The following is a 27788-nucleotide window of genomic DNA, read 5'->3' as shown; positions in this document are numbered from 1 at the left end:
AAGGAAGGAAGGAAGGAAGGAAGGAAGGAAGGAAGGAAGGAAGGAAGGAAGGAAGGAAGGAAGGAAGGAAGGAAGGAAGGAAGGAAGAGAAACATTTTTAAGAAAAAGGAGTAAGTTGTACACGTGTGTGTATTTGGATGTTGCTTTGCAAGCACTGAGGAAATGTGTTTCTTTTCAGTTTTGACTTTGAAAGTTTGGAGAACAATGTGGAAAACTCAGTGGACAAATCAAAACCATGGAGTAGATCAATTGAAGACCTGCACAGAGGAAGCAATTTACCCTCACCTGTTGGAAATAGCATCTCTCGCTCTGGAAGGCATTCAACCTTACGGTAAGACCTTTTAATGAGGCAGCAACATAGGAACAGGAAGCAGACAGCAAAGCTATTTCCCTACTTTTGTGCTTTCACTCAACAAAGATTTATTTATTTATTTTGTTTTATTTTTTAAGTTAATTTTATTTTTTTTAAATAATTTATTTTATTTAGAATATTTTTCCCATGGTTACATGATTCATGTTCTTTCCCTCTCCTCAGATGCCCCCCCCCCCGTAGCCGACACACAATTCCACTAGCTTTTACATGTATCATTGATCAAGACCTATTTCCATATTATTGATAGTTTGCACTAGAGTAATTGTTTAGCATCTACATCCCCAATAGTATCCCCCTCAACCCATGTGTTCAAGCAGTTGTTTTTCTTCTGTGTTTCTATTCCCACAGTTCTCCTTCTGGATGTGGATAGTTTTCTTTCTCATAAGTCCCTCAGTGTTGTTATGGATTATTGCATTGCTGCTAGTAGAGAAGGCCATTACATTCAATTTTACCACAGGATATCAGTCTCTGTGTACAATGTTCTCCTAGTTCTGCTCCTTTCACTCTGCATCAATTCCTGGAGGTCATTCCAATTCACATGGAATTCCTCCAGTTTGTTATTCCTTGGAGCACAATTGTATTCCATCACCAGCAAATACCACAATTTTCAACAAATATTTATTAAAAGGCTACTGGGTATGCAGAATACTTGTTTTCAGGTATTTTTTTTAATGTATTTGTTATATTTTTAAAATAGTGCCTTCTATTTTCATTGAAGTCCTTTTTCTTACTACAGATATCTGCCATTCCAGGGACTCACATTATGAAGCATAGTGAGCTACCACTCTTTGTCAGCTTTTTGGAAATCCATCAACAAAAAAGAAATGAGATAAGATTCTGAAACCAAACCATAGGTCAGAGTTGACATTTGTTGATCAATCAACAAGCGTTTATAAATCAACTACTTTATACCAGGGTACTGTGCTAGGCAATGGGGTACAAAGATCTCCTCAAGAAAAGAAAAAGAAATAGTTTCTTTCCCCAAAGAAGTTGCAAACTATTGAAGGAGACAACACATATCTATATAGTAATGTGCAAAACATGTATATAATAATTCACGAATACAAAATAAGCACATATTTCACAAAAGAAATACATAACTAACCAGCATTATGGGGGATTAGGAATATTGAAGAAGATGCTAACTCGGACATCTGAAAGGTGAAAATAAGGATGGAATACATTCCAGAGGTGAAAGACAGCATGTGAAAAGTCACAGAGATGGTAACTGGAGTGATATGTTTGAGTGACAACAAAAAGGATTGTTTAGTGATCTATAGAGTGAGGAGAGGGGAAGGAATGTATAATGAAACTGAAAAGGTAGGTTGGAACCAGATTTTGAAAGGCTATAAATACCAAACTGAGGAGTTGGAGTTTGAGCATTATAGGGAGTCACTAGAGTTTAATGAGTAGTGAAACAATATGATCAGACTTGTGCTTTAGGACAGTCATTTGGGGAGCTATGCGAAGGATGGATTAGATGAATGGTGTACAATATTAAGCTAGCATTATATCAGTTAAAGACTTTAAGCTTTCTGAAGCAGTTACTCAAGACCCTGGACAAAAAGGAAACAAAGGGAGATATGTGAGAGGATAAAGGGGCTTATGAGTAAAAAAATGAAATAAAATTAATTATCTGTTAGGGGATTTTGGAAATACCTTGAGAATTGAAAGCTCTTTCTTCCCATTTTCAGCTTTTCTTGATTATTTGGGGGGGGGAGGGAGGGAGGGGGAGAGAGAGAGAGAGAAAGAGAGAGAGACAGAGAGAGAGAGAGACAGAGAGAGAGAATGAATGAGAGAGAGAATGAATGAATGCATGAGAGGGAGGGAGGGAGAGAGACAGAGTGAACGTTGTGTAATGAGTGAGTTCATGAGATATATAAGTTTTGGGTAATGAACACCATGGAATGATCTTCATCAGGGGATAACTTTTAGCATTGTGTGATTTTGTGTCCTTAATGATAAGGAATGCCATGCTCCTTTATGGTTCTTTTGAAAGAAACCAGTTCTAAAATCCGTTTGCTGAAAAAACTTCAGAGCAAACTAATGACTAATATCTTTCCTTCTCTTTCTTATGAGAAAAGAATTCTGATAACCAGTACCAGTAACTGGAATACTTATCTCATTCATTTTGGTTCCCAAGCTCATTGGTTTTACTAAGAATCTTTATTAACCAGTCCTATATCATCCAACTTGTGGGGATTGATAAACTATTACAGGCATGGTCCTGTTCAGGATATAGTTTCACAAAATACTGCAAAGTCAAGATGGTTATATAATTTCAGTGGTATATGGATTTTAATTATTTGATGCTCATTATTCTTTTAATTTGTCCTTTTTTCTCTTTTGTCTTTTTTCCTCTTTATTGATTTTTTGGGGTTAGGTATAGGAAAAGGATTTTAATAATTAAGTCTAGATCTTGATTTCTGACATTAAATTAATAGTTTCCATTGTAATATGAATACATTAGAAAAGTCAAATGAGGTAAAATCTAAGCCAAAAGTAAAGTTGTAGGTTTATATGGACCAAATTGAATCTTGAAGGCATCTTATTAATAATCTTTGTTTTCACTGCCATTTTGGAAGCAAAGTAGCATAGTGCCTAAACCCCTGGGCCTGAATTGCTAGTCATGTGACCTTGAATGAGTTACTTCATCTTGGTCTGCCTCAGTTTCTTCCACTGAGTAATTTCATAGAACCTATCTCTTAGGATTATTGTGAAGATCAAATGAGATAATATTTGTAAAACATTTAGCACAAGCATCAGGTTCATAGGTGGGCACTTGATAGATACTTTTTCCGTTTCTCCTTTGCTTTCCCTTTCTTCATGCCCAAATCTAGGACCCCCTGAGAACATTAGGATTTGTCTCATGTCCTTTAGCATGCCAAAAAAGTCAAATTGCTATTAGATCCCATGCAAGTGCCTAATCTAAAGAAAACATTTTTTGGAGACCTTACCTTCTGTTTTAGTATCAGTTTAAAGACAGAAGAGTGGCAAGGGCAAGACAATCAAGGTTACCCAGGCTCACACATCTAGAAAGTGTCTGAGGCCAGATTTGAATTCAGGTCTTCCCAATTCCAGGCTTGGGAGGACCTAGCTGCTCCTCTAACAAAATAACACATATTAGTCAGGCTTTATTTGATCCAGTCACAAATTTTCCTAAGGCTTGAACTGCTACTAGTCAAATTTTAAGTCAGAAAAAAAAGTGAGATGATCATCAGAGATGTTTAATTCAATCTACTGACTTTCTAGAGAAGGGAAATGGGGCCAAGAGAGGCAAAATAATATTATTATATAGCATTTATTTAGTGTGTGCAGAAGTGCTTTACAAAATCATTTAACCATGGGAAAAAAATTTTAAAAAATTAAAAACAAAAATAAACAAAAGAAATGCTTTATAAAATTAACTTATTTGAACCTCTCAATTAACCTGGAAGGTGGATGCTATTTTCTCATTGTTCAGATAAGGAAACTAGTCAACAAGGGGTCACCCAGTTGGGAAGTGTCTGAGGCAGTTTTTGAACTCATGTCTTCCTGGGTTGAAGCCTTTTATTTATTCTAATCAGGTCTTTGGTTTTGCTTTCAGTACTCTTTCTGCTTATAAATGAAGTGTAATAGAAGTACAGTTTAGTTGAGAAGAGTTAGCATATAAGAAGAGCAGGATGTTGCTTCTATTAGGCAACTGTACTTGAAGTTAACAAACTAAGAAAACCAATTAAGTTTCATTTTTTTTTTGAAAATGTGTTTGGAAAAAGATGACTCTTCTTGAATTTACTTTAAAACTGAATCATAAATCCTTAAAATGCAAATGAGGATTGCTATCAGCAGCCACACTTGCTGATTTATACGATAGACTTTTAAACAATATATCTAGATTAGAGTCCAGGCCAAAAATTGTGATTCTCAGATATTTACCTGGATGTCAGTTTTGGACTTTTCCTTTTGAAAGCATTTGAGATTGAAAAGGAAGACATCAGAATTGTAGACCTATTCCATATTCAATTTTACATAAGAAGAAACTGATTTGTATTGAGTCTTCTTCATCTTCCTTTTCCTCTTTTCTTTGTCCTCTGTGCTTCTTAGATACTTCCATGATTTCTTTTTATTGGCTTCTCTCTTTTTCCACAATTGCCTCATTTTTGATTGTCTTCACATGTTTGCTCTTTTAACCCCCTTATTTCCGGTTCCTTCACTGGGATTCCTTTTTCATGCCACCACCAGATTGCTTTCTCTGCCTGGTTATTTTTAGTTAAAATGTTACAAGAGCTGCTTTTGACCTGCTTCTGAAGCAGATTCAGTTCAAAAGGTGTTTGTGAAACTTCAAATTAAAATAAAAACTCATTAATCAGGATTATAAAATTTTGCTGAGAAGAGCTAATCTTGTATGGTACAAGGATATTTTAGTTCATTCCACATCCAATTAAAATATAAAAACCACATGACTTAGGTGCATCACCGTAAGACTCACCATCTGAGGGATGAAGATGCATCATTTGGAGACTAAGTATGTACTTATTAGTTATACTAAGTTATTATAAACATTTCAGTTTATGTTTTGAAACACTTTCATAAATCAAGTGATTGTAGCATAAGCATTAATTTATTCTTTTAACATATGTTTTATTGGCTTTATTTCTTTTATAACCAAAAACATTGTTAGAAACTAAGACACAATGACATTTCATTATATTTTAGTCTCTAATTGAATTTCTGATCAACACCAATGAATAATATTATACTCAAATATAGCTTGTGAATGTTTCGTGTCATGAGAATGATGAGACTTGGAATAGGAGGCTAGAAATCAAGAGAATTAAAATACTTTAAAATAGAGGTTTGACAGAAATGCTTTTGGAAATGGTAATGTGAAAGAGAATTTTGTTTTATAACATTCTATTATATGAATTCCTGAAGCATGAATTAATATTAATATTTATGTTTATTTTTATTAGTACATATGATACATAATTATATTTTATATCATAAATACACTAAACCTACTTTATTTTTGCCTTAAAATGTGGAGTCATTTCTACTGAAAATGTGGATTGGGCCCTTTCCTAAAGTTTGGAGTATGTTTTAGCTTTGGATAAAATTCCTTTGTGATTAATAAATAACAATGCATAAAACCAAGCAGTCTTGTCAAATCCATTAAAATATATGTGAAGAATAAGCTTACTTACACATATACATATGGAAACAAGCTTTATTACAAAAATATGGAAGTAGAAAGGTGCTAGTTCTCTCTCAGATATTCAAATGGACCATGGTCTCATGAACTCAGGAGTTCCTACTGAAGATGCAATTCCTAACACATTCATCCCTTTGTGACTCTTGTTTAAGCCCTTCTAAAAATTTACCACATGGTGTCCTCCACTCAGTGTTCTAGAGTGCTTCCTTATTTTCTCCCAACATCACAAATATACCAATTGAAAGAAGGCTTTAGTCAGCCACCTGTCATCCCTTACTTTTATATCTTCTCAATTATAAAATTCTTTGATGCTGTCCTTTGCTCTCGTTCTTCTTTAAAATTCCTTTTTGGTTATACTGCTTAGAGTCTCATGCTACTTTGAGGTTGTTTATTGTTGTTCCGTCTTGTCTGATTCTTTTTGACCCCTTCTGGGATTTTCTTGGCAAAGATACTAGAAGTCATGTACTATTTTCTTCCTCAGCTCATTTTATAGATGAGGAAATTGAGACAAACAGGGTTAAATGACATGCCCAGGTCCTACAAATAGGAAGTATCCAAGGCTAGATTTGAACTCAAGAAGATGAGTTTTCCTGATTCCAGACCTAGCAGGTTATCTATTGTGCCACCTAACCATCGTGTGGTGCTCATATTCAATTCTTCAAAGGCAGTGGTGTTTCAAGACTCAGTGACAATATGGCAACAGCACGAATATGTTTGTGTCAAAAAGTCCTTTGGCTGCTTTGGAAAACATCAGATCAGTAAAAGTGCTTTGCAGCTTTCCAAAAGCAATCCAGCCCACTCTTCCTATTTTTTAATGCTAAGGTTTGCTACATTGTTCTTCTTTAATTATTGTTCCAAATATACATACTGTTGGACAAGCTCTCTAGGGTTCCCTTTAAAACAAATGTCGAAATCTGGGCAGCAGACATTCCTTATCCATTTAATTGTTCCTTTATTTGGATGAGCCAAACTCTTTTGAGTGATTATCAATCTCTTCCAAAAGGGCTGTACAATGTCTTGGGATTTCACGTAGTCAATATAATGCCAATCACAATCAGCAACTGAGTTCTAATTCCAAGGTTAAATTCTATTATAGCAGAAGAAACATACATATTTGAATGTAGTTCTAATTAGTTTTTGAAGAAGAAATTTGTATGGAACAGAGGAAAGAGCAATGGCAAATCATATAACTTCTCTTGGCCTTCCTAAGTATTCTTTTCTGGGAAATGGAGATAATAATAGTATCTACTTCTCAAATGTGGTTACATATGGAAGTTCTTTTAAAACCTTAACATACTTTATAAATGCTAGTTATGGTGATAATGCTATTGGTGGTAGTGAGAACGGTGAGGAAGACATAGTTGTGAGAGTTGTTTCAAATGAACAGGACTTATTAAATGATTTGCCTTAGGGAATAAAGAAAAGAGAAGAAGTCTTGAGCATAGCTGATTTGGAAAATAGTGTTTCTTTATTAAGAATGTGGCAGTTATAGGGGACATTTGCTTGGTACACAAGTGGTCAAAAGAATTAAACAGCCAGTTTTCAAAATAAATGTAAACTATTGAAAATCATGTGAAAAAATATTCAATTTATTGATAAATGGGGAAGTGAAAGTGAAAAGAGCTATGAGGTTCTTTCTCATAGGTACCAGAAAGACAATAATGCCAGAAGAGGAACATTGCAGTTATTGGAGGAATCCTGGCAGAACAGAACAACTAGTGCATTATTGGTGGAGCTATGAATTTGTTTAACCATATTAGAACAAATTTAGATATATTACCTCCCTCCTATCCCTAAACTACACATACTTTTTGAGTCTTCTATCAGCACTAGAAGGTCAAGGATAGAAGAGGATCCATATGTATAGGAATATTTTTGGCAACAATTTTTTTGTGGCCGTAAAAAAAATTGGAAACTTAATAGGTGTCCATCAGTTTGGGGGATGACTGAATAGATTGTGGTGTGTATGAAAGAATTTTATTGCCCCATAATAAATGAGGGATACAGTGTACTAACATAAATATGGAAAGACTTATGTGAACTTAATAAGAATAAATTTAGCAGAACCAGGTCTGAGAGACCTCTCAACTCTGACAAAAATTGTGACCAATCATGACTTCAAAAAAATAAGGGTAGCTCTCACTTCGGCAGCACACAACCAAAGTTGGAACAATCCTGAGGAGATTAGCATGGCCCCTGTTCAAGAATGATATACAAATTCATGAAGCATTCCATATTTAAGGAAAAATAAAGACTAAGGGTGAAATATCTTCACTTTTTAGTCAAGAAATAATAGACTATAGGTAGAGAAATGGCATATATCTTCCGACAGGGTTAGAGCATTTTAGGGTTTTTTTGCTTTTTTTCCCTGATTATACATATTTATTAATAAAACATTTGTAATTGTAGTAGTGGGAAAGGAAATAAGGAAATTTGGTGGGTAGTAAAATATATAGAAAAAAGTAATGATGTAAATACAGGCACAGTGAATATAATGCCAGAACTGGGGTCAGGAAGACCTGGGTTCAGATCTGGCCTCTGACACTTCTCAGCTGTGTGACTCTGGCAAGTCATTTAAAACTGTTTACCTAAATCTTGTCATTTTGTTTTAGAGTTGTTCATTAAGACAGAAAGTAAGGGTTAAAAAATGATGATTTGGCTGTACGCGGTCATTAAACAAGTTTCAGTGATTATACTGATGTCCAGTATTAAATTTTCAAGAGGAATAAATTTTCAAGGGTATCCTGTCCATTGGTGTAGGGAACGCAAGTGAGAAACCCTGCCTTGGAGGACTTAGCCCTTTCTCTTCTAGAATTTCTGGCCCTGGGGCTCCACTGTTGTGATTGGTCTTTGCCTCCATTTACTATGTATCTAGGTTTGGCTCCAGTCGTGCCTCTCTCTACTTCCATACCATCTTTTTGTTAGCTGCATTGCTGCTAAATTTATGCCCTTCCATTTCCCTTCTTCTTTCTAGTTCTTGAACCATAAGCAAATCAAATGTCATTTCTCCTAAAAAGGTATGTCAATTTGCTTTCCTATGGTTCTGCTCACTATCCTAATAACTTGATGAAAAACCAAAATAACCCTTCAGTTAAGCATGGTGTAAGCACGTCATAGGTGCTTGAGCAACCCTTTTTTCCACCCCATTTATTCATAAATGACAGAGAAAGGGATAAATGACAAAGATTCACAAAATTTGGATATCTATTCAAGTGGTGCAATGGTAGGTCCTATAATGTTTTCATGATCCCAAGTTAAGAAAATGAGAGTAAAATGATATGAGGAGATAAGAGAAAAGGAAAAAGATGAACAGAAGAAAATTTTGTAAGCAATATATAAAAGTTATTTCTTCCTTCTTGGGGGAGTAAGATTATGGAGCTAAAGAGCCTGAAGATTTATATTTCAGGAAAAAAATAATAACCATCTAGAAAAAAAAGGTTTTCTAAATTGCAAGAACTTCCCCACAATGGGTCTAAAAAGTTATAACCTTCTGGTTTTCTTTTTAGCACATCTATAACAAGAAACACAACAGAAAGTGTTGAGGGGTTTGCATATACTTTTTTTGTCTAAGAGTTATAAAAAGGAAAAAATGCATTCAGCCCCAAAATGTAAATTCCAAGGTTTCAGGCCAGAGCATATTTTTACAGCCCAGTTAGAATGAAAATGATGATATGCTTTAATTATAGCCTGCTTGTGGGTACCACATACTCGAACAGGTTTTCAAAACTTCCTGGAATGAGAAAAGTTACCTTCATTTGTTCCAAACTCTTACAGTTCCCCTCCCAGGACTGTCTGCAGAACTGCCTGTGATCAGATAGGAGAGACACTAATCTAGTGGAGAAAAAACACAACTCTGTACATTGCATTGCTTGTAATCCTCATAAATCGCCTAGAGAGGTTTGAAATCATTCATGTTGGGGCACCTTGTAAGGCACTAGAAAGGTTTCAAAAGATTGAGGACTTTTTATTATTGTTGATATGCCAAGGGTACCCAAAAGAAGAAACTTCCATGGGAGAAAGGATATTCTGAGAATGAATTTAACTCAAAAGTGATAACTGATGGTTTTTCATTTATCTCATTGAAGGGCTTTTCCCCCAGAATGATTTTATAACTGAGCCCCTATGTGACTAGGCAGAGGTATAAGTCTTATTTGGTAAAAACGGTTTTTGGTAGTTTGATAGGTATGGTACTAAATAAGTAAATTAATTTGGGTTGAATGGTCATTTTTATTATGTTAGCTCATCCTACCCATGAGCAATCAATGTTTTTCCAATTGTTTAGATCTAGTTTTAATTGTTTGGAAAGTATTTTGTAGTTGTGTTCGTATAATTCCTGTGTTTGTTTTGGTATATAAGTCGTATTTGGAATGACTGTGGAAACTTGTACTTTTGGCTGAACTCTTCCCCATAGGTAGAATGGGAAATGTGTCATTAAATCATTTTTTGTTGAAGCTTGTGGATTCTTAATTCTCATAAGGTCATAGAATTGGGGAGGCAGCTGGGTAGCTCAGTGGATTGAGAGGCAGGCCTAGAGATGGGAGGTCCTAAGGTTCAAATCTGGCCTCAGATACTTCCCAGCTGTGTGACCCTGGGCTAGTCACTTGACCCCCATTGCCTAGCTCTTTACCACTGTTCTGACTTAGAACCAATACACAGTAAGGGTTTAAAAAAAGCAAAGATCATAGATTTGGCATTGGAGGGACCTCAGAGGCCACTTAGAAAACTCTTCTCATTTTACAGAAGAAGAAACTGAGACCCAACAAGATAAAGTGATTTTTTTTCCAAAGAATTAAACTCTGGTCCTTTAATTCCAAATCAAATATTCTTTCCTCTGCACCATTTATTGCTGTTGTTCAGGCATTTTAAAGTCATGTCTGATTCTGTCTTGGCAAACCTTTGCTGTCTTCTTCTCAAGCCCATTTTATAGACAAAGAATCTGAAGCAAACAGAGTTAAGTGACTTGCCCAGAGTCACACAGTTAGGAAGTATCTGAGGCTATATTTGAACTTAGGAAGATAACTCTTCTTGATGTCAGGCCCAATACTCAGCTGCACCACCTAGCTGTGCTATGCTCATTGTCAAGCATTCAATCATTGCCTAATTGTGTGCAAGAACAGAGAAGCAAAAGACATTTATACAAAGAAGTATTGTTTCAAAAATACATTCAAAAATTCAAAAAATACATGTGAAAAATTAAAAAATTCAAATATATTGTTTCAAATTACAAGCAATGTCTGGGCAAATCATTTAACCTCCATAGGCTTTTGTTACCTCATCTGTAAAATGTGATTTGGGGATAAAAAATTGTTTTCGTAAGAAGGCTAGATTTGGGAATGTGAAGTGAATTTTAGCCCTGCCTCAGTCACCTACTATTTGTGTGTATGTTGGATAAGTGCCTTAACTCTTTTGGACGTCTAGCATTTCATGTGTAAAATGGTAGAGTTGGACAAGATCATTTCTAAGGTCTCTGGGCCTAACATTTAGTGATTCTAAACTAACATACACTAACTTCCAAACCAAAGATAATAAAGGATACAAGATTGTAGAGGAGGAACCAGTTGTGAAGATTAATCTGCCAGTGCTATGCTGAAGGATATCTTCTTTTGATTCTTTTATGGATAGCTTAACTAATATAGTGTGTTCTAAACACAGATTTCCATAACAATAGCAATAACAATAATAATAATGAGCTGGCATAATAATGAATACTTATAGTTTGCAAAGTGCTTTACATATGTCCTCAGAACAACCTTATGAGGAAGATGTGATTATTAGTCCCATTTTATAGATAAGGAAAATAAGGCAGAGAGAAATTAAGATGTTTGTTCAGAGTCACACATCCAGTAAGCGTAGGAGTCGGGAATTGAACTCAGGTCATCCTCACTCAAATTTTTCTGAGGCTATCAAATCTAACTCCCTTGTTTTTACAAATTAGGAAAATGGGAGTCAGGGACTTAGGTCACATAGCTAATATGTACCAGAGATAGGATTCAAATCCAGGTCTTCCTGACTAGAGTCTAGTGGTTTATCCATTATGCCAGGCTTCCTCCAATGAATGTATGGACAAAGGCATCTAAAAGGCCCCCTGATAAATAAACATACCATTTGTGTACTATGAAAACAAAACCAAATCTTGAAGTTTTTGTGCTCTGTTAGTACTCTGCATTGTGCCTTGAACATATTAGGTACCAGAGTAAGTGTGGGCTAAGTGTTTTGATTATCTAATTTTATTAGATGAAAACAGGGAAACAAAGAGATTAAGCAATTTGCGTGGGGCCATACGCTAAGTGGCTGAAGCAGGATTTGAATTCAGGTATTCCCAATTTCAGGTACCACTTACTTAACTCAGGGCTGCAAGAATTAAAAAGATGGTAATCACTGTTCTGGAAAAAATGTGACTACTTCTAGATTCATCAAAGTAAATATTAACTTTCATTTACCTGAGTAATGAAATCAGGTGCCCCAATGGTGATAACAGGCCATTGATACCAAGTCAATTTAATTCAGACAAAAACTTATACCTATTTTTTACCAAGGGGCAGCTGAGTGGCTCAGTGGATTGAGAGCCAGGCCTAGAGACTGGAGGTCCTAGGTTCAAGTCTGGCCTCGGACACTTCCAGCTGTGTGACCTTGGGCAAGTCACTTGACCCCTACTGCCCACCCTTACCACTCCTGGGCCAAGGACGGTCCCTAGCCCAGATGAAAAAAGGAGGAGGGTTGGGCGTGGGGCTAGCAACCCCACCCTGTAAAAACTACATCTGCTAAAGAAACTGCAACCTAAAGTAGGGGCAGAGCTAGCCACTAGCTCAGTGGATTGAGAGCCAGGCCTAGAGACGAAAGGTCCTAGGTTCAAGTCCGGGCTCAGACACTTCCCAGCTGGGTAACCCTGAGTGACTGTGTGTCCCATTGTCTACTGGTTGTGGCCCTATGCTCCTAGAATGGAGTCCCAGGTTAAAAAAAAAAAATTTACCAAAATGATCTTTGTAGAAATTTAGACGACTAATTTGGAATATTCTCCCCAACTAAATTATCTGGATTCATCCGCTACTTCCATTTTGTTTCCTTTGGCTTATAGAGACAGTAAAAAAAGTTCAGAGCTCATTTTGTAGGATCAGATCTTTTATGAGTTTAATTGATAGACTAAATATGGCTTAGGTGACATAATGTCTACAGGGTAGGAGGAAAGCCCAGATCCAAATTCTTAAGAAAATTCCTCTCAGCCTAGACATTGGCAACAAAAAAGGACTACTAACACAATCCAGGCTAATTATATGATGTCCTCTTTTAATGTGGGTCAGGTACCTAATTTGGCTGGACGAAAAACATCATCTTCCATAGGAATTTTTAAGGTTTACACCTAATATTGGTCAATCTTTGCTTGATTCTCTCTCTGTCTCTCTTCTCTCTCTCTCTCTCTCTCTCTCTCTCTCTCTCTCTCTCTCTCTCATCAATTTTGAAATCATTTTATTGGACTAGTTCAGTTTACTTTGTATGTTGAAAATACCATTTTCCTTCCATCTTTCTAGGTACCTTTATGATCTAGACAGTGAAAATTTTGTAAGGCTTTCTGTAGAAAGTTCAGAGACTATTATGTAAAGAAAAGTTTGTTATAAAGGTATAGAGACAGCTATGTGGTAAAGTGGCTAGATCACTGGACTTGGAATCAGGAAGACTCATCTTAAGACTCCTCTTTCTAAGTTCAAATCTGGCCTCAGGTACTTCCTAGTTATGTGACCCTGGGCAAGTCACTTAACCCTGTCTGCCTTGGTTTCCCCATCTATAAAATGAATTGAAGGAGGAAATGACAAATCACTCTAGTATCTTTGCCAAGAAAAATCCAAATGGGGTCATGAAGAATTAAATGCAACTCAAAAAACTGAACAACAAAATTTACTTATCTCGATTGAATAAAATCAAAGTGATTCTAAGAGTGAAAAGACCTAAATATAAGTGACAAAATGGCATAGTGGCATAGTAGAAACAAAATATCTCCCCCAAAGTCTGAGATATATGCTCCCACCAATATATACAGAGTATAGGGCAAAGTGGGTTCAGGCTTAAAAAGCCTATATGGCAAATAGGTAGTTCACAGTTTCTGATTCTTGGAAGGCTATTTTTTTTATCTTTGTGGAGTCATTAAGAAGTTCCCCTTGGGCATAATCCAGCTTCACTGCTGGTTTCTTTCTAAGTATATCAATCTGTGTCTAGTCTACACTTGGCTCCTGAGATAGACACTGCTGCCTGCTGCTGCCCTACAGGACATTGTTATGATGCTGATAGGAAGCCCTTGTGGACTTCCAGAGTTCATTGGGTCCTCCTTCTCAAACCAAGAGTATTGTGACAGAGAGGGGAGGATACTAAGGCTAATACTGAGGTGATTTCTCTTTCCAAAAAACTCCCTCTCACAGGTTTGGCTAGGTAGAATGCAATCTTCTCATTAACTACTGCTAAATTCCAAATCACTCAAAGAACTATTTGTTCCCTACTGACTGGATATGTTGTAGACAACCTTTCAGATATGAATAAATTTCTTTAGCCTATATTAACATGATCTCTGTGCAACATCAATTCAGATTATTTTGTGGCTTATATGTAGGTCTTTTCACTCTTAGTTGGAATCACTTTGATTTTATTCAGTTGAGATCCATTTCTGCTCTGATCAGGGTATAACAATTTATCACTTAACTTTAAGTTGATAGAGTGATTTGATTGAATTAGTCAATCAAATCTTATTTTTATATACAGACTATATACATGACAGATTAATTTAAGCAGCGTAAGTCAACAACATAGATGCTTAATGCCCTCCATTAATTTTTTTCCTTAGGATGACTTACTGAAATAAGAAATTAAGATCAGTTGATCTGAATTATCTGAATAATTTTTATCTGTCTTTACTTAACCAGACAGTGTTTTTGAAAATCTAATCTTCACTTCCGGGTTAAGATGGCAGCAGAGTAAAATCAGCTGCTTAACCTCTCCTAACCCACACATATAGGACTCCTCAAGAGGACATAAAAACAAATCCAGACAAAAAAAAAGGGACCCCACAACAGGACACAGCATTGAAGGTATGTGGGATCAGGGCATTTCCATGCTATAAGGGAGTGAAATAGCTCTCATTAAAATGCGAGCTGAGCAACATCCTTCTCCCCACACACACACACACACACACAACATCTACAGTGCCAAAGCCAGCATGCAAGAGTTAGAGCAAATTTGGGGCATTCATTAAGTTCTTGGCAGCTACCTGGGATCACCAGGGCCTGCTCCTAAGAGCAGCAAGACTTAAGACCCCAAGAGACTAAAGAACCGGACTTTGAACATAGACCTTGAGTGCAGGCGTGGACCTAGACCTTGAGTTCAGGCACGGAACTTGGGTGGGGACCCAGTGCAGAGGTGTGCATGACTGTGGAAGCAGGGCCCTGAGACTGTTAAAGGAGCTTCAGGCAGAGGAGCAAGGGGGCCAACAGGTGGCTTGTCCCTGAGAACAATTAGACTTGAGACCTCAGGAGCCTAAAGAGTACAGACCGACCCTGGGCATGAGGATAAAGCTGAGAGGGCAAATGGTGCTGTGACTTAGACCAAAGCTGCTCCACAGCTTGATAGGATAGGCAGAGAGCCTCACCCAGATTTCTGACTGAGAAATAATAATAATGGCAAGCCAGTCGCAAGAATCTCAAAAGAGAAAGACCAAGAAGAAATCTTTAACACTCAACAACTTTTACACAGAAAAAATCCAGACAACAGAGCAAACAGAGGAGAACAAACAAGTAATCACATCCAATCTTTCCCAAAAAGATGAAAATTGGTCACAAGCTCTTGAAAAGTTCAAATCTGAGATCATGAGAAAGATGGAAGAGATTTGGCAAGAGAAGTGGGAAATAGCTCAAAAGCAAATTAACAGGTTAAAAGACAGAAACTCCCAAATGGAAAAAGAAGCCCAAAAATCAAACAAAATGGTAAGCAAATTGGAGACCAAAATTAAAAAACTGGAAAACAGGATAGACCAAACCATAAAGGAAAACCATAAGATTATAACAGAAAACTAGTCTCTAAAGACCAGAATTGAGCAAGTAGAAGCCAATGATCTCTCAAGACAGCAAGAGCAAATAAAGCAAAGTCAAAAGACTGATAAAATAAAAGGAAGCATGAAATATCTCACTGAGAAACTGACAGATCAAGAAAACAGATCTAATAGAGACAATCTGAGAATCATTAGTCTTCCTGAAGAAGCAGAAATTAATAGAAATTTGGACTCTGTACTACAAGAAATGATTCAGCAAAACTGCCCTGAAGTTCTACACCAAGAGGGCAATATAGACATTAAAAGGATCCATAGATCACCCCCTACACTAAACCCTGAAAAGACAACCCCCCAGGAATATAATAGTTAAATTCAAGAGCTTCCAAGTAAAAGAAAATAATTTTACAAGAAGCCAGAAAGAGACAATTCAGATATCAAGGAACACCAATCAGGATCACACAGGATCTAGCAGCCTCCACACTAAAAGACCACAAGGCTTGGAATATGATATTCAGAAAGGCAAAAGAACTGGGTCTACAAGCAAGGATCACCTACCCATCAAAACTGAATATATACTCCCAGGGGAAAGTATGGGCATTCAACAAGATAGAAGATTTCCAAGTACTTGCACAGAAAAGATCAGGACTAAATGGAAAGTTTCATATCCAGACACAAAAACCAAGAGAAACATGAAAAGGTAAATAAGAAAGAGAGGGGAAAGAAAGATAAATCTTATTTTTAAATTTGCCTCTTTAACGGCTTCAATAAAATCAAATTATTTGTATTCCTATATGGAGAAATGTTATGTGTAATTTTCAAAAACTGTATTCACTATTATAGTAATTAGAAGAATTATTCATAAGGAGAGGTTGGAGCACTAAATGGTCTAAGATTATACAAGGGGGAGGGAAAGAAGGGGGTGATTAGTAGATGGCACCAAGAGAAACTTGAATGAATAAGAAAAATAGGATATTCTATACCACACAAAGAGGGCATGGGAAGGGGAGGGGATGAATACTATTATAATAAGGAGAGGAAGAGAGCATTAAGAGGCAATATCTAAACATTAGTCTCAGCAGAATTAACCCTGAGAGTGAAGAGTAGCTATATTCATTGGGATATAGAATTCTATTTAACCCTACTGAGAAAGTCAGAAGGGATAAACTAAGGGAAACAGGGGAGTGGGGAGGTCAAAAAAGTGAGGGAAGGAGAGGGGGGAGGGAATTTGTTAGGCTTTAAAAATTAAAAAGAGGGGAATATAAGAGAGGAAGTGGAAAGGGTAGTAAATCAAGGGAGGGGACAAGGGTTACTGGTTTTTAAAAAAGCACTGGTCTAAAAGGAAATAGCCTAAGAAGAAGGGGTAGAACTAGGAGAGGATACCAAAATGTTGGGGAATACACAACTGATAATTATAACTCTGAATGTGAATGGGTTAAACTCGCCCATAAAACAGAAGCAAATAGCAGAGTGGATTAGGAACCAAAATTCTATCACATGTTGTCTACAAGAAACACATATGAGGCGGTTGGACATAAACAGGTTTAAGGTCAAGGGCTGGAGCAAAATCTTTTGGGATTCAAATGAGAAAAAGAAGGCAGGAATGGCAATCATGATTTTTGCAAAGCCCAAGTAAAAATAGATATGATTAAATGAGAGAGGGAAGATAATTACATCCTGATAAAAGGCAGTATAGACAATGAGGAAATAACAGTACTCAACATGTATGCACCAAATGGTATAGCATCCAAATTCCTAAAGGAGAAACTGGAAGAGCTCAAGAAGGAAATAGATAGTAAAACCACACTAGTGGGAGATCTAAATATTCCTCTTTCAGATCTAGATAAATCAAACCAAAAAATAAATAAGAAAGAGATAAGAGAGGTGAATGAAATCCTACAAAAATTAGATTTAATAGATATATGGAGAAAAATAAATAGGCACAAAAAGGAATACACCTTCTTTTTAGCTGCATATGGTACATTCACAAAATTGACCATGTAATAGGGCACAGAAACATTGCAAAAAATGCAAAAGAGCAGAAATAATAAATGTAACCTTCTCAGATCATAATGTTATAAAAATAATAATTAGTAAGAGCACATGGACAGGCAAATCAAAAACTAATTGGAAATTAAATAATATGATTCTCCAAAACCAGTTAGTTAAAGAATAAATCTTAGAAACAATTAATAATTTCATTGAAGACAATGACAATGATGAGACTTCTTACTCAAACCTATGGGATACAGCCAAAGCAGTTCTATGGGGAAAATTTATATCACTGAGTGCATATATTAACAAATTAGGGAGGGCAGAGATTAATGAATTGGGCATGCAACTCAAAAAATTAGAAAGCGAGCAAATTAATAATCCCTAGATGGAAATTAAATTAGAAATACTAAAAATCAAGGGAGAAATTAATAAAATAGAAAGTAAAAGAACTATTGAATTACCAGAAGCTGGTCTTTTGAAAAAACAGATAAAATAGACAAAGTACTGGTCAGTCTAATAAAAAAAGGAAAGAAGAAAACCAAATTAACAGTATCAAAGATGAAAAGGGAGACCTCATCTCTAATGAAGAGGAAATTAAGGGAATCATTAAAAAGTATTTTGCCCAATTATATGGCAATAAATATAGTAATCTAGGTAATATGGATGAATATTTACAAAAATACAAATTGCCTAGATTAACAGCAGAAGAAATAGAATACTTAAACAATCCCATATCAGAAAAAGAAATTGAACAAGCCATCAAAGAACTCCCTAAGAAAAAATTGCCAGGCCCTCATGGATTCACAAGTGAATTCTATCAAACATTCAAAGAGCAACTAATCCCAATACTATACAAATTATTTGATATAACAAGCAAAGAAGTTTTTTTTTATCCTGGGACTCCATTCTAGGAGCATAGGGCCACAACCAGTAGGCAATGGGACACACAGTCGCTCAGGGTCACACAGCTGGGATGTGCCTGAGCCCAGACTTGAACCTAGGACCTTTCATCTCTAGGCATGGCTCTCAATCCACTGAGCTAGTGGCTAGCTCTGCCCCTACTTTAGGTTGCAGTTTCTTTAGCAGATGTAGTTTTTACAGGGTGGGGTTGCTAGCCCCACGCCCAACCCTCCTCCTTTTTTCATCTGGGCTAGGGACCGTCCTTGGCCCAGGAGTGGTAAGGGTGGGCAGTAGGGGTCAAGTGACTTGCCCAAGGTCACACAGCTGGAAGTGTCCGAGGCCAGACTTGAACCTAGGACCTCCAGTCTCTAGGCCTGGCTCTCAATCCACTGAGCCACTCAGCTGCCCCTAAGCAAAGAAGTAGTCCTACCAAATTCCTTTTATGACACAAATATGGTACTGATTCCAAAGGCAGGTAGATCAAAAACAGAGAAAGAAAACTATACATCTATTTCCCTAATGAACATAGATGCAAAAATCTTAAATAGAATGCTAGCAGAAAGACTCCAGCAAGAGTTCAAGAGGGTTATCCATCATGATCAAGTGGGATTTATACAAGGAATGCAAGGATGGTTCAGCATTAGGAAAACCATCCACATAATTGACCATATCAACAATTTAATAAACAAAAATCCCATGATTATCTCAACAGATGCTGAAAAAGCCTTTGACAAAATACAGCATTCATTCCTATTGAAAACTGGAAAGTATAGGAATAGAAGAACCTTTCCTAAAAATAGTAAACAGTATATACCTAAAACCATCAACAAGCATCATATGCACTGGAGATAAATTAGAAGCCTTCCGAATAAGATCAGGCATGAAACAAGGATGCCCATTATCACCTCTATTATTTAACATTGTACTAGAAACACTAGCAGTAGCAATTAGAGAGAAAAATAGAAGGTATTAAAATAGGCAATGAAGAGACTAAGCTAAATAAACCATATATACCGAAAACCATCAACAAGCATCATATGCAATGGGAATAAATTAGAAGCCTTTTCAATAAGATCAGGAGTGAAACAGGGATGCCCATTATCTCCTCTATTATTTAACATTGTACTAGAAACACTAGCAGTAGTAATTAGAGAAGAAAAAGATATTGAAGGTATCAAAATAGGCAATGAGGAGACTAAGCTATCACTCTTTGCAGATGATATGATGGTCTACTTAAAAAATCCTAGAGAATCAACTAAAAAGCTAGTAGAAAGAATCAACAACTTTAGCAAAGTTGCAGGATACAAAATAAATGCACATAAATCATCAGCATTTCTATATATTTCCAACACATCACAGCAGCAAAAAGTAGAAAGAGAAACACCATTTAAAATCACCCTAGAGCAGGGGTCGGCAACATGTGGTTCTTGAGCCATATCTGGCTCTTTTGAGGGCCAGATATGGTTCTTTCTGCAGGAGCCATAAAGTCAAATTTTTTTTCAGGCCCTGTTACAGGAGTGCACACTGTTAACAGGAGCGCGCACTGTGAGCACTGTACAGCTCTCACAAAATTACATTTTAAAAAAATGTGGAGTTGATGGCTCTCACAGCCAAAAAGGTTGCCAATCCATGCCCTAGACAATATAAAATACTTAGGAATCTATCTACCAAAACAAACACAGGAATATACGAACACAACTACAAAACACTTTCCAAACAATTAAAAGTAGATCAGAACAACTGGAAAAACATTGATTGCTCCTGGGTAGGACAAGCGAACATAATAAAAATGCCCATTCTACCCAAATTAATTTACCTGTTTAGTGCCATACCTATCAAACTACTGAAAATCTTTTTTTACTGAATTAGAAAAAACTATTTGGAAGAATAAAAGATCAAGAATATCAAGGGAAATAATGAAAGAAATCATAAAGGAAGGTGGCCTAACAGTACCAGATATTACACTATACTTTAAAGCAACAGTCATCAAAACAATATGGTACTGGCTAAGAGATAGAAGGGAGGATCAGTGGAATAGACTTGGCGTAAGTGACTTCAGCAAGACAATTTATGATAAACCCAAAGAGCCTAACTTTTGGGACAAAAATCCACTATTTGACAAAAGCTGCTGGAAAAATTGGAAAACAATATGGGAAAGATTAGGTTTAGATCAACATCTCACACCCTATACCAAGATTAATTCAGAATGGGTGAATAACTTGAATATAAAGAAGGAAACTGTAAGTAAATTAAGTGAACACAGAATAATATACTTGTCAGATCTTTGGGAAAGAGAAAATGTTAAAACTAAGCAAGAGTTAGAAAAAATTACAAAATGTAAAATAAATAATTTTGATTATATTAAATTAAAAAGGTTTTGTACAAACAAAAACAATGCAACCAAAATCAGAAGGGAAACAACAAACTGGAAAAAAAATCTTTATAACAAAACACTCTGATAGAGGTCTAATTACTCAAATATACAAGGAGCTAAATCAATAGTATAAAAAAATCAAGTCATTCCCCAATTGATAAATGGGCAAGGGACATGAATAGACAATTTTTCAGATAAAAAATTCAAAACTATCAACAAGCACATGAGAAAGTGTTCTTAATCTCTAATAATTAGAGAAATGCAAATCAAAACAACTCTGAAATACCACCTCACACCTAGCAGATTGGCTAAAATGATAGCAGGGGAGAGTAATGAATGTTGGAGGGCATATGGCAAAATTGGGACATTAATGCATTGCTGGTGGAGTTGTGAACTGATTTAACCATTCTGGATGGCAATTTGGAACTATGCCCAAAGAGCTCTAAAAGACTACCTGCCCTTCAATCCAGCCATAGCATTGTTGGGTTTGTACCCCATAGATATCATAGATAAAAAGACGTGTACAAAAATATTTATAGCTGCAGATTTTGTGGTGGCAAAAAACTGGAAAACAAGGGTATGCCCTTCAATTGGGGAATGGCTGAATAAATTGTGGCATATCCTAGTGATGTAATACTATTGTGCTCAAAGGAATAATAAACTGGAGGAATTCCATGTGAATTGGAAAGACCTCCAGGAATTGATGCAGAGTGAATGAAGCAGAGCCAGAAGAACATTGTACACAGAGACTGATACACTGTGGTAAAACCGAATGTAATGGACTTCTGTACTGGCAGCAATGCAATGACCCAGGAGAATTCTGAGGGATTTATGGAGAAGAATGCTACCCACATTCAGAGAAAGAACTACAGGAGTGGAAGCACAAAAGAAAAACAACTGCTTGAACACATGGGTTGCTGTGGACATGGTTGGGAATGTAGACTGAAAAGGACCACACCAGTGCAATTATCAATGATATGTAAATAAGTCTTGATTGATGACACATGTTAAAACCAGTGAAAATGTGTGTTGGCTATGGGGGAGGGGGCAAAGGGGGTTGTAGAGGAAAGTAAAAACAGGAATTATTTTACCATGGAAAATTTTTCTAAAAAAATGAAATATTTAAATCTTAAAAAAAAAAAGAAAATCTAATCTTCATAAGATTATTGAGAGAATAAGATTCTCTTATCTTAATTTTGTGCAAATTGGCAGCCTTTGTAGTGTTCTGGGAGGATTAGTAGTACTTCTAGTGGGAGAACTTGCCAAGCCCTTTTCAGGGCTGCTTATCTACTTTTGGTGTATGCCTTTCACCCAACTCTCACATGAGGCTCCAAGAAACTGTAGTATTTGCAGTAGACTCACCCTGGAAAAAATGATTTACCAGATCAACTAGGTTGAGAGTAACAACAAGCCTCAAACTTGTTATTGAGATGGGGGATGTCTACCCTAAGCATGCGAAGACTTCTCCCAGTAGAATGGATGGATGAGAATGATTTGTTCCAATAGTCATGAACGTGGCTGAAGCAGGCACTGTGAAGCACTTAGAGCTTGGAAGAGGCCAAGATCGCATTGCATCTGGGGCCATTGCCAGTCCTTCTGGCTTTTGTCTTGCCACTAGACTTCAATGATCCTGGAAGAGAGAATGAGGTTGATCGCTCTATTCAACTCTGCCTCACTTAAATCTAGTTCATAAGCAAGTTAAAACATCACACTATGATGTCTTTGATCCTCTTTAAAAATGGACAAACAATAATACACACATACACACGCTGTGGGTGTGTGTATATAAATTTATATGTTTACCAAGATGAGGACAAAACTAAATTTCAAACTAGTATTCTGTACTGCTTATTTAGTCCTTTCTTTACATGACTTTACTTTTTGTCCATTCATGTTTCTGATGATAAAGAATCCACAGCAAAAATCAGATAAATGTTTTTACTTTAGGAGAAGAAAAATGCTCAGGATGAAATTAAACAAAAAGCTCATCCTCAAGAAATTACTTTTAAAGCTTCAGAGTTGGGGAAAATTTCTGGCCATGAAAGAAAAGGGAATAAGGGACCCACTTCCAGACCTACTGCTTCCATAATTCTATGGTTCTCAGAAAAATGTTCCTTGTCAAGAGACCTTCCTCTTCCAATTCTGCTTGGTATAAAGTCAAGTTATGACACATTTACCTGTTTTTTCCTGCAGCTGTTGACCTCCAATGAAAACTTTTCCCTTCTCAGGGAAAGCCCAGTGAGCATTTAAAGGCTATTTCAACCACAGACACCTTGAGCCCTGAGCTTTTCTTAACAGAGCTTACTAATATTCAGATTTTATTATGCCTTTGGAAGGGCATATGAGTAATTAAGACAGCAGGTGAGCTAATAGCCTGAGTAAATTTCTTTTTTGGGAGTCTCTTAGTGGATATCAAGTAGATGTAATCTGCAGACAACCAGAACCCAAAGTCTGAGGGAGAGTAGCTAAGTGTCAAAAACATTTTCCTTCATATGCTGTTTATTTTTTGTTTCCTGATCAGTTCCTCTTGTGGGATTCAGGTTTTTTCCATGTCATCATTTCATCCAAAGGCTTTATGGTTGTAGCCACTTCTAATAATACATCATTGAGAGGATTTCAAAATTGATGTAAATTGTGTTGCTACATAATAGCTTATTAGAAAATGGATTCTTAAAAGCTGTATGTAAGGATCACATGGCAACATCTTCTGGACAAAACTGCATTATTTTTGTACAAACCTCTTTGAATAGTGTAGTGCTGATCACGTAGCAGAAGGGTTCAGTAATTATAGCACTAACCACATCACTGCCCTTCTCAGAAATTTTCAGAGGCTCCAGTTACCTCCATAATCAAGTCCAGGTGGCATTCAAAACCATCCACTTAGCAGCATAAAGAACATTGGACAGTCATGCTCTGACTTAATGGTAGGAAGTTATACATTGGTATTGATCTGAGAAGCTACCTTGAAAGAATCTTATGGTAGAGAGAGGACATTATTTAATTAAAGAATTAGATAATCCAGATAACTAGGTGGTACATTAGATACAGTGCTGGGTGTGGAGTCAAGAAGACCTGAATTTAAATTTGATTTAAAACACTTAAATTAGCTCTAGAATCTTGAAAAGTCACTTTACTTCAATTTGCCCAAGTTTCCCCAACTACAAAATGGGGGTAATAATAGTGCCTACCTCCCACAGTTGGTATGAGGATCAAATGAGATATTTTTAAGGCACAATGCCCTGTTTATAATGTAGGCACTTCATAAAATGCTTATTCCCTTCTTCTCCCTTCCCTAATAGCAAAATATGGAGCCCTCAGCTGGATAAAGCTGTTGACTTAGAAATAACTTACCATTATTTGCTCAGGATTTGGGGGTGCAGTCTCGTACCTAGAGTGTCATCATAGCTGTGATGTATGCATGGATTTCTTGGTGCCTTCTCGTTTGAATAATTTTTCTTTAACTTAAAAGGATTTAATCAGCTCTATCAGGCACCTAGAAGATACGCTACCTACATGTGTTTCCAGATGGAAGTGATCTGGTAGGATGTGGGCTGGGACTTTGGGAGAGGTCAGCATGGAAACTATACCGCTGCATTCACTGGAAGAGAGGCCAGTGACAAAAGAAGTTGTCTGCAGAGCTAGCTGCATGCTGTACAGTGAATATAGCCAGATAACCAGTCAAAGGCACTCTCCCACTTGCTCCTGAAGCCAATTGCCATAAGACTGCACTAGCCTGTCTGAGCTTTATCTCATGCCACTTGTCATGTAGGACAGTTCATACATTCCATTCTCTCCTGCCTCTCTAGATACCATTTTCTGCTTTTGGAATTCTTTCTTTCTTTCCACCCTTAACTTATACTTTTTGAAATTCTAAGGATCCTCAGCTAAAATACTATTTCCCTACACTGTTTCCAATGTCTATTCCCCTTGCCTGGGATTCTCTTTGATTCTCCTTCTCTACTTCCTAGCTTCTTTGAAGTCCCAACCAAAAATCTCACTTTCTGCAAGAAGCATCTATTAGTCTCCCTTTTTGCCAGTGCCTTCCTTCTGAGATCAATGCTAATTTTTCCTGTATGTATCTCATATGGGACAGCAAGATGTTGCAGTGGATAGAGAGTTCAGCTTAGAGTTGAAAAGATCTGAGTTCAAATCTGGCTTTGGACATTTACTACTTCTGTGATCTTGGGCAAGTCATTTAACCCTGTTTGCCTCAGTTGCCCAATCTGCAAAATGAACTGAAGAAGGAAATGACAAATCACTCCAATATACAGAAAACTCCAAATGGGGTCACACAAAGAGTCGAACGTGACTGAAATGACTGAACTGCAAAATATCTTATATGTCCATAATTGTTTGCATATCATCTTCTCCATTGGAGTAAAACTCCTTAAGGTCAAGGTCAGTGTTTTTGCCTTTCTTTGTATCCCTAGTGCTTAGAAACCATCAATAAATACTTATTGATTGATTGATTGATTGATTGCTGCCTATGCCAAAATACTATTTCCTTACCGTGAATTCATGGGACTTTGTACATTTCTTATGTAGTTAGAATATTTTCTTTTGTCTTAAGTTGGTGGTATGTGAGAGTATATATTAACCCTTAGGAGAAGGAATGATATTTTGTTATCTTTATTTCACTTAGAATCTTGGACATATCAATCATTCAATCAGTAAATATTTAAGTACTTACTATGTCCTAGGCATTGCCCTAGGCTTTGGGAGTAAGAGACAGAAGTAAATCAGTCAAAGTGCTTATAATCTATCAAGGAGAAGAAAACATGAATGTAGTTATGTATATAAAAATATTTACAAAATAGAAGGTCATTTTGGGGGGGGGGAAGGCACTTTTATCTCTGGGGAATCAGGAAAAACCTCATGTAGAAAGATGGCACCTGACCTGAACCTTAAAGAAAACAAAAGTTGTCAGAGGTAAAGGTAAGGGAGCATAGCTGTAAGGGTACTTTGAGTGTGTGTGTACATGCATATATTGTTGGAAGGAAACAAGCAATTATTAAGCAACTAAGCTAAGTGCTTTTTAAGTATTATCTCATTTTATCCTCAACAATCCTTGAAGATAGGTGCTATTGTTATCTCCATTTTAGAGTTGAGGAAACTGAGGCAGACAGAGGTTAAGTGATTTGCCCAGGGGTCACAGCTAGGAGGTGTCTGAGTCTGGATTTGATTTTATTTAATAAATCTTGAGGACTAAATATTTGAATTGACATAGGGCATAGAGAGGAAATGGAGAGTGAATAAATTTAAAAGACTCAGAAGCACCATGAGGCAGGCCCATTCAGGCAATCAGCAATTTTCTTTTCAGGCAAATCACTCCTTAAGCATATCAGCAAGGCAAACAAAAATCCAAATGCTCCCCATTATAGTTGATTCTTATAGTCAATCTGGGGTAGCAGCTCCCTTCCCTTTTGCATTAGCTTCCATCCCTAGCTCATGCTCCTTTTTTTAGGGCTCCAAAGTTCCTGGCTTCCACCTCTCAAGATCCTTTAATCTCTTCTTCCATCTGATAAAACTATACTTCCCAGTAGCCCTCATGTTTATGATACGGGTAAAATATACAAATCGATTATTAGAAAGAGATGCTTTTAAAAGCTCTGTGTATATTTATGCACATGTAGACACACACACACACACACACACACACACACACACATACTTGTGTATGTGTTTGTATATATATATAGAGAGAGAGACAGAGAGAGACAGAGAGAGAGAGCATGAATGCACTTCTAACGTTTAATTCCCAAGGAGTGTATTCCTACTCTTAAGCTCCCAAACCCCAGGGACTTTAATGACTATCAGCTCTGCATTTTCCCCTTGCTTTCCTTAGCACATAGAATAGACTGGGGAGTCCATTTTTTCCCCTGAAAATGAACTGCATGAAGCTTAACTGAAGGGAATCAGTAGGTCTCTTAGCCAGAAGGATGCAGAATGACTTTTGAGACCTATATGCACAGTTTTTATAAAACATTCATAATAATCTGAGGATTGGGTAAATAATCTTTTCATTGACTTCATAGCCCTTTCCTATTCCCACACATAGATTTGGGATTGTGTGTTGAATTCTCTGGGTCTAATGACTAATCATTATGGAAACTTAGTTCTTCAATCTCTAGGTTTGGTTCCTACAGCCATAGGTTTTATGCTTCTGACATTAATCTATTGTATATAAAATGTTTCTGTATGCCTCAACAGAATGTAAGCTTATTGAAGACAAGGAGTGATTCACTTTTATCTTTCTGTCTCTAGGGCCTAGAACAGTGCTGAAGTAGGTAATTAACAAATGATTTTTGGTTGATTAGGCCCAGAGTCACCCTGGCAAGAGATCTCCCATATCTGTCTCAGTTATCTGTTAAGTCAGCTCTTGACATTTTTTTTTTTAAATAAAACCCTTACCTTCCATCTTGGAGTCAATATTGGTTCCAAGTATAGTGCAAATAGGGTGCATATCAACCCTGAAAAGCCTTGCACCCTATTTGCACTACACAAGGCAGAAGAGTGGTAAGGTCTAGGTAATGGGGGTCAAGTGACTTGTCCAGGGTCACATAGCTGGGAAGTGTCTGAGGCCAAATTTGAACCTAGGACCTCCCGTCTCTAGGCCTGGCTCTCAATCCTCTGAGCCACCCAGCTGCCCCCAGCTCTTGACATTTTAATCAATGACTTGAAAAAAGGCCTAGATGACATGCTCATCAAATATGGACATAACAGAATGGTTCACATCCTGCATTACAAAGTCAGAATCCGAAAAGATCTTGACAAATTAGAACACTGATCTGAATCTAATAAGATGAAATTCAACTGAATTGGTACAAATTCTTTCACTTGACTTCTAATGATCTGCTTTGCAAGGACTAGCCTGGGGGGATGTGATTAGCAAGCAGTTAATTTGGAAAGAGATCTTGGGGGTGTTTAAAAG

The 27788-nt window shown here is 36.8% G+C and overlaps 1 protein-coding gene and 1 non-coding gene across 2 annotated transcripts in view; both read left to right on the top strand.

The window, feature by feature from the left end:
- The window catches only part of FMNL2 (formin like 2), a 421529-nt gene that overhangs the window by 296763 nt on the left and 96978 nt on the right, over positions 1-27788 (top strand). The window contains exon 6 of the mRNA XM_044669873.1: positions 179-331. Within this exon, the coding sequence (XP_044525808.1) occupies positions 179-331 (153 nt within the window). The remainder of the gene's footprint in view (positions 1-178; positions 332-27788) is intronic.
- LOC123243391 lies at positions 7700-7805 on the top strand. The gene has a single exon (XR_006505929.1). It is a non-coding gene; the product is annotated as a U6 spliceosomal RNA (small nuclear RNA).

Source organism: Gracilinanus agilis, chromosome 3, assembly GCF_016433145.1.
Source record: "Gracilinanus agilis isolate LMUSP501 chromosome 3, AgileGrace, whole genome shotgun sequence".
In the NCBI taxonomy this organism is placed as follows: domain Eukaryota; kingdom Metazoa; phylum Chordata; class Mammalia; order Didelphimorphia; family Didelphidae; genus Gracilinanus; species Gracilinanus agilis.
The sequence above is the reverse complement of the archived record's forward strand: the minus strand, read 5'-3'. Positions and strand labels throughout refer to the sequence as shown.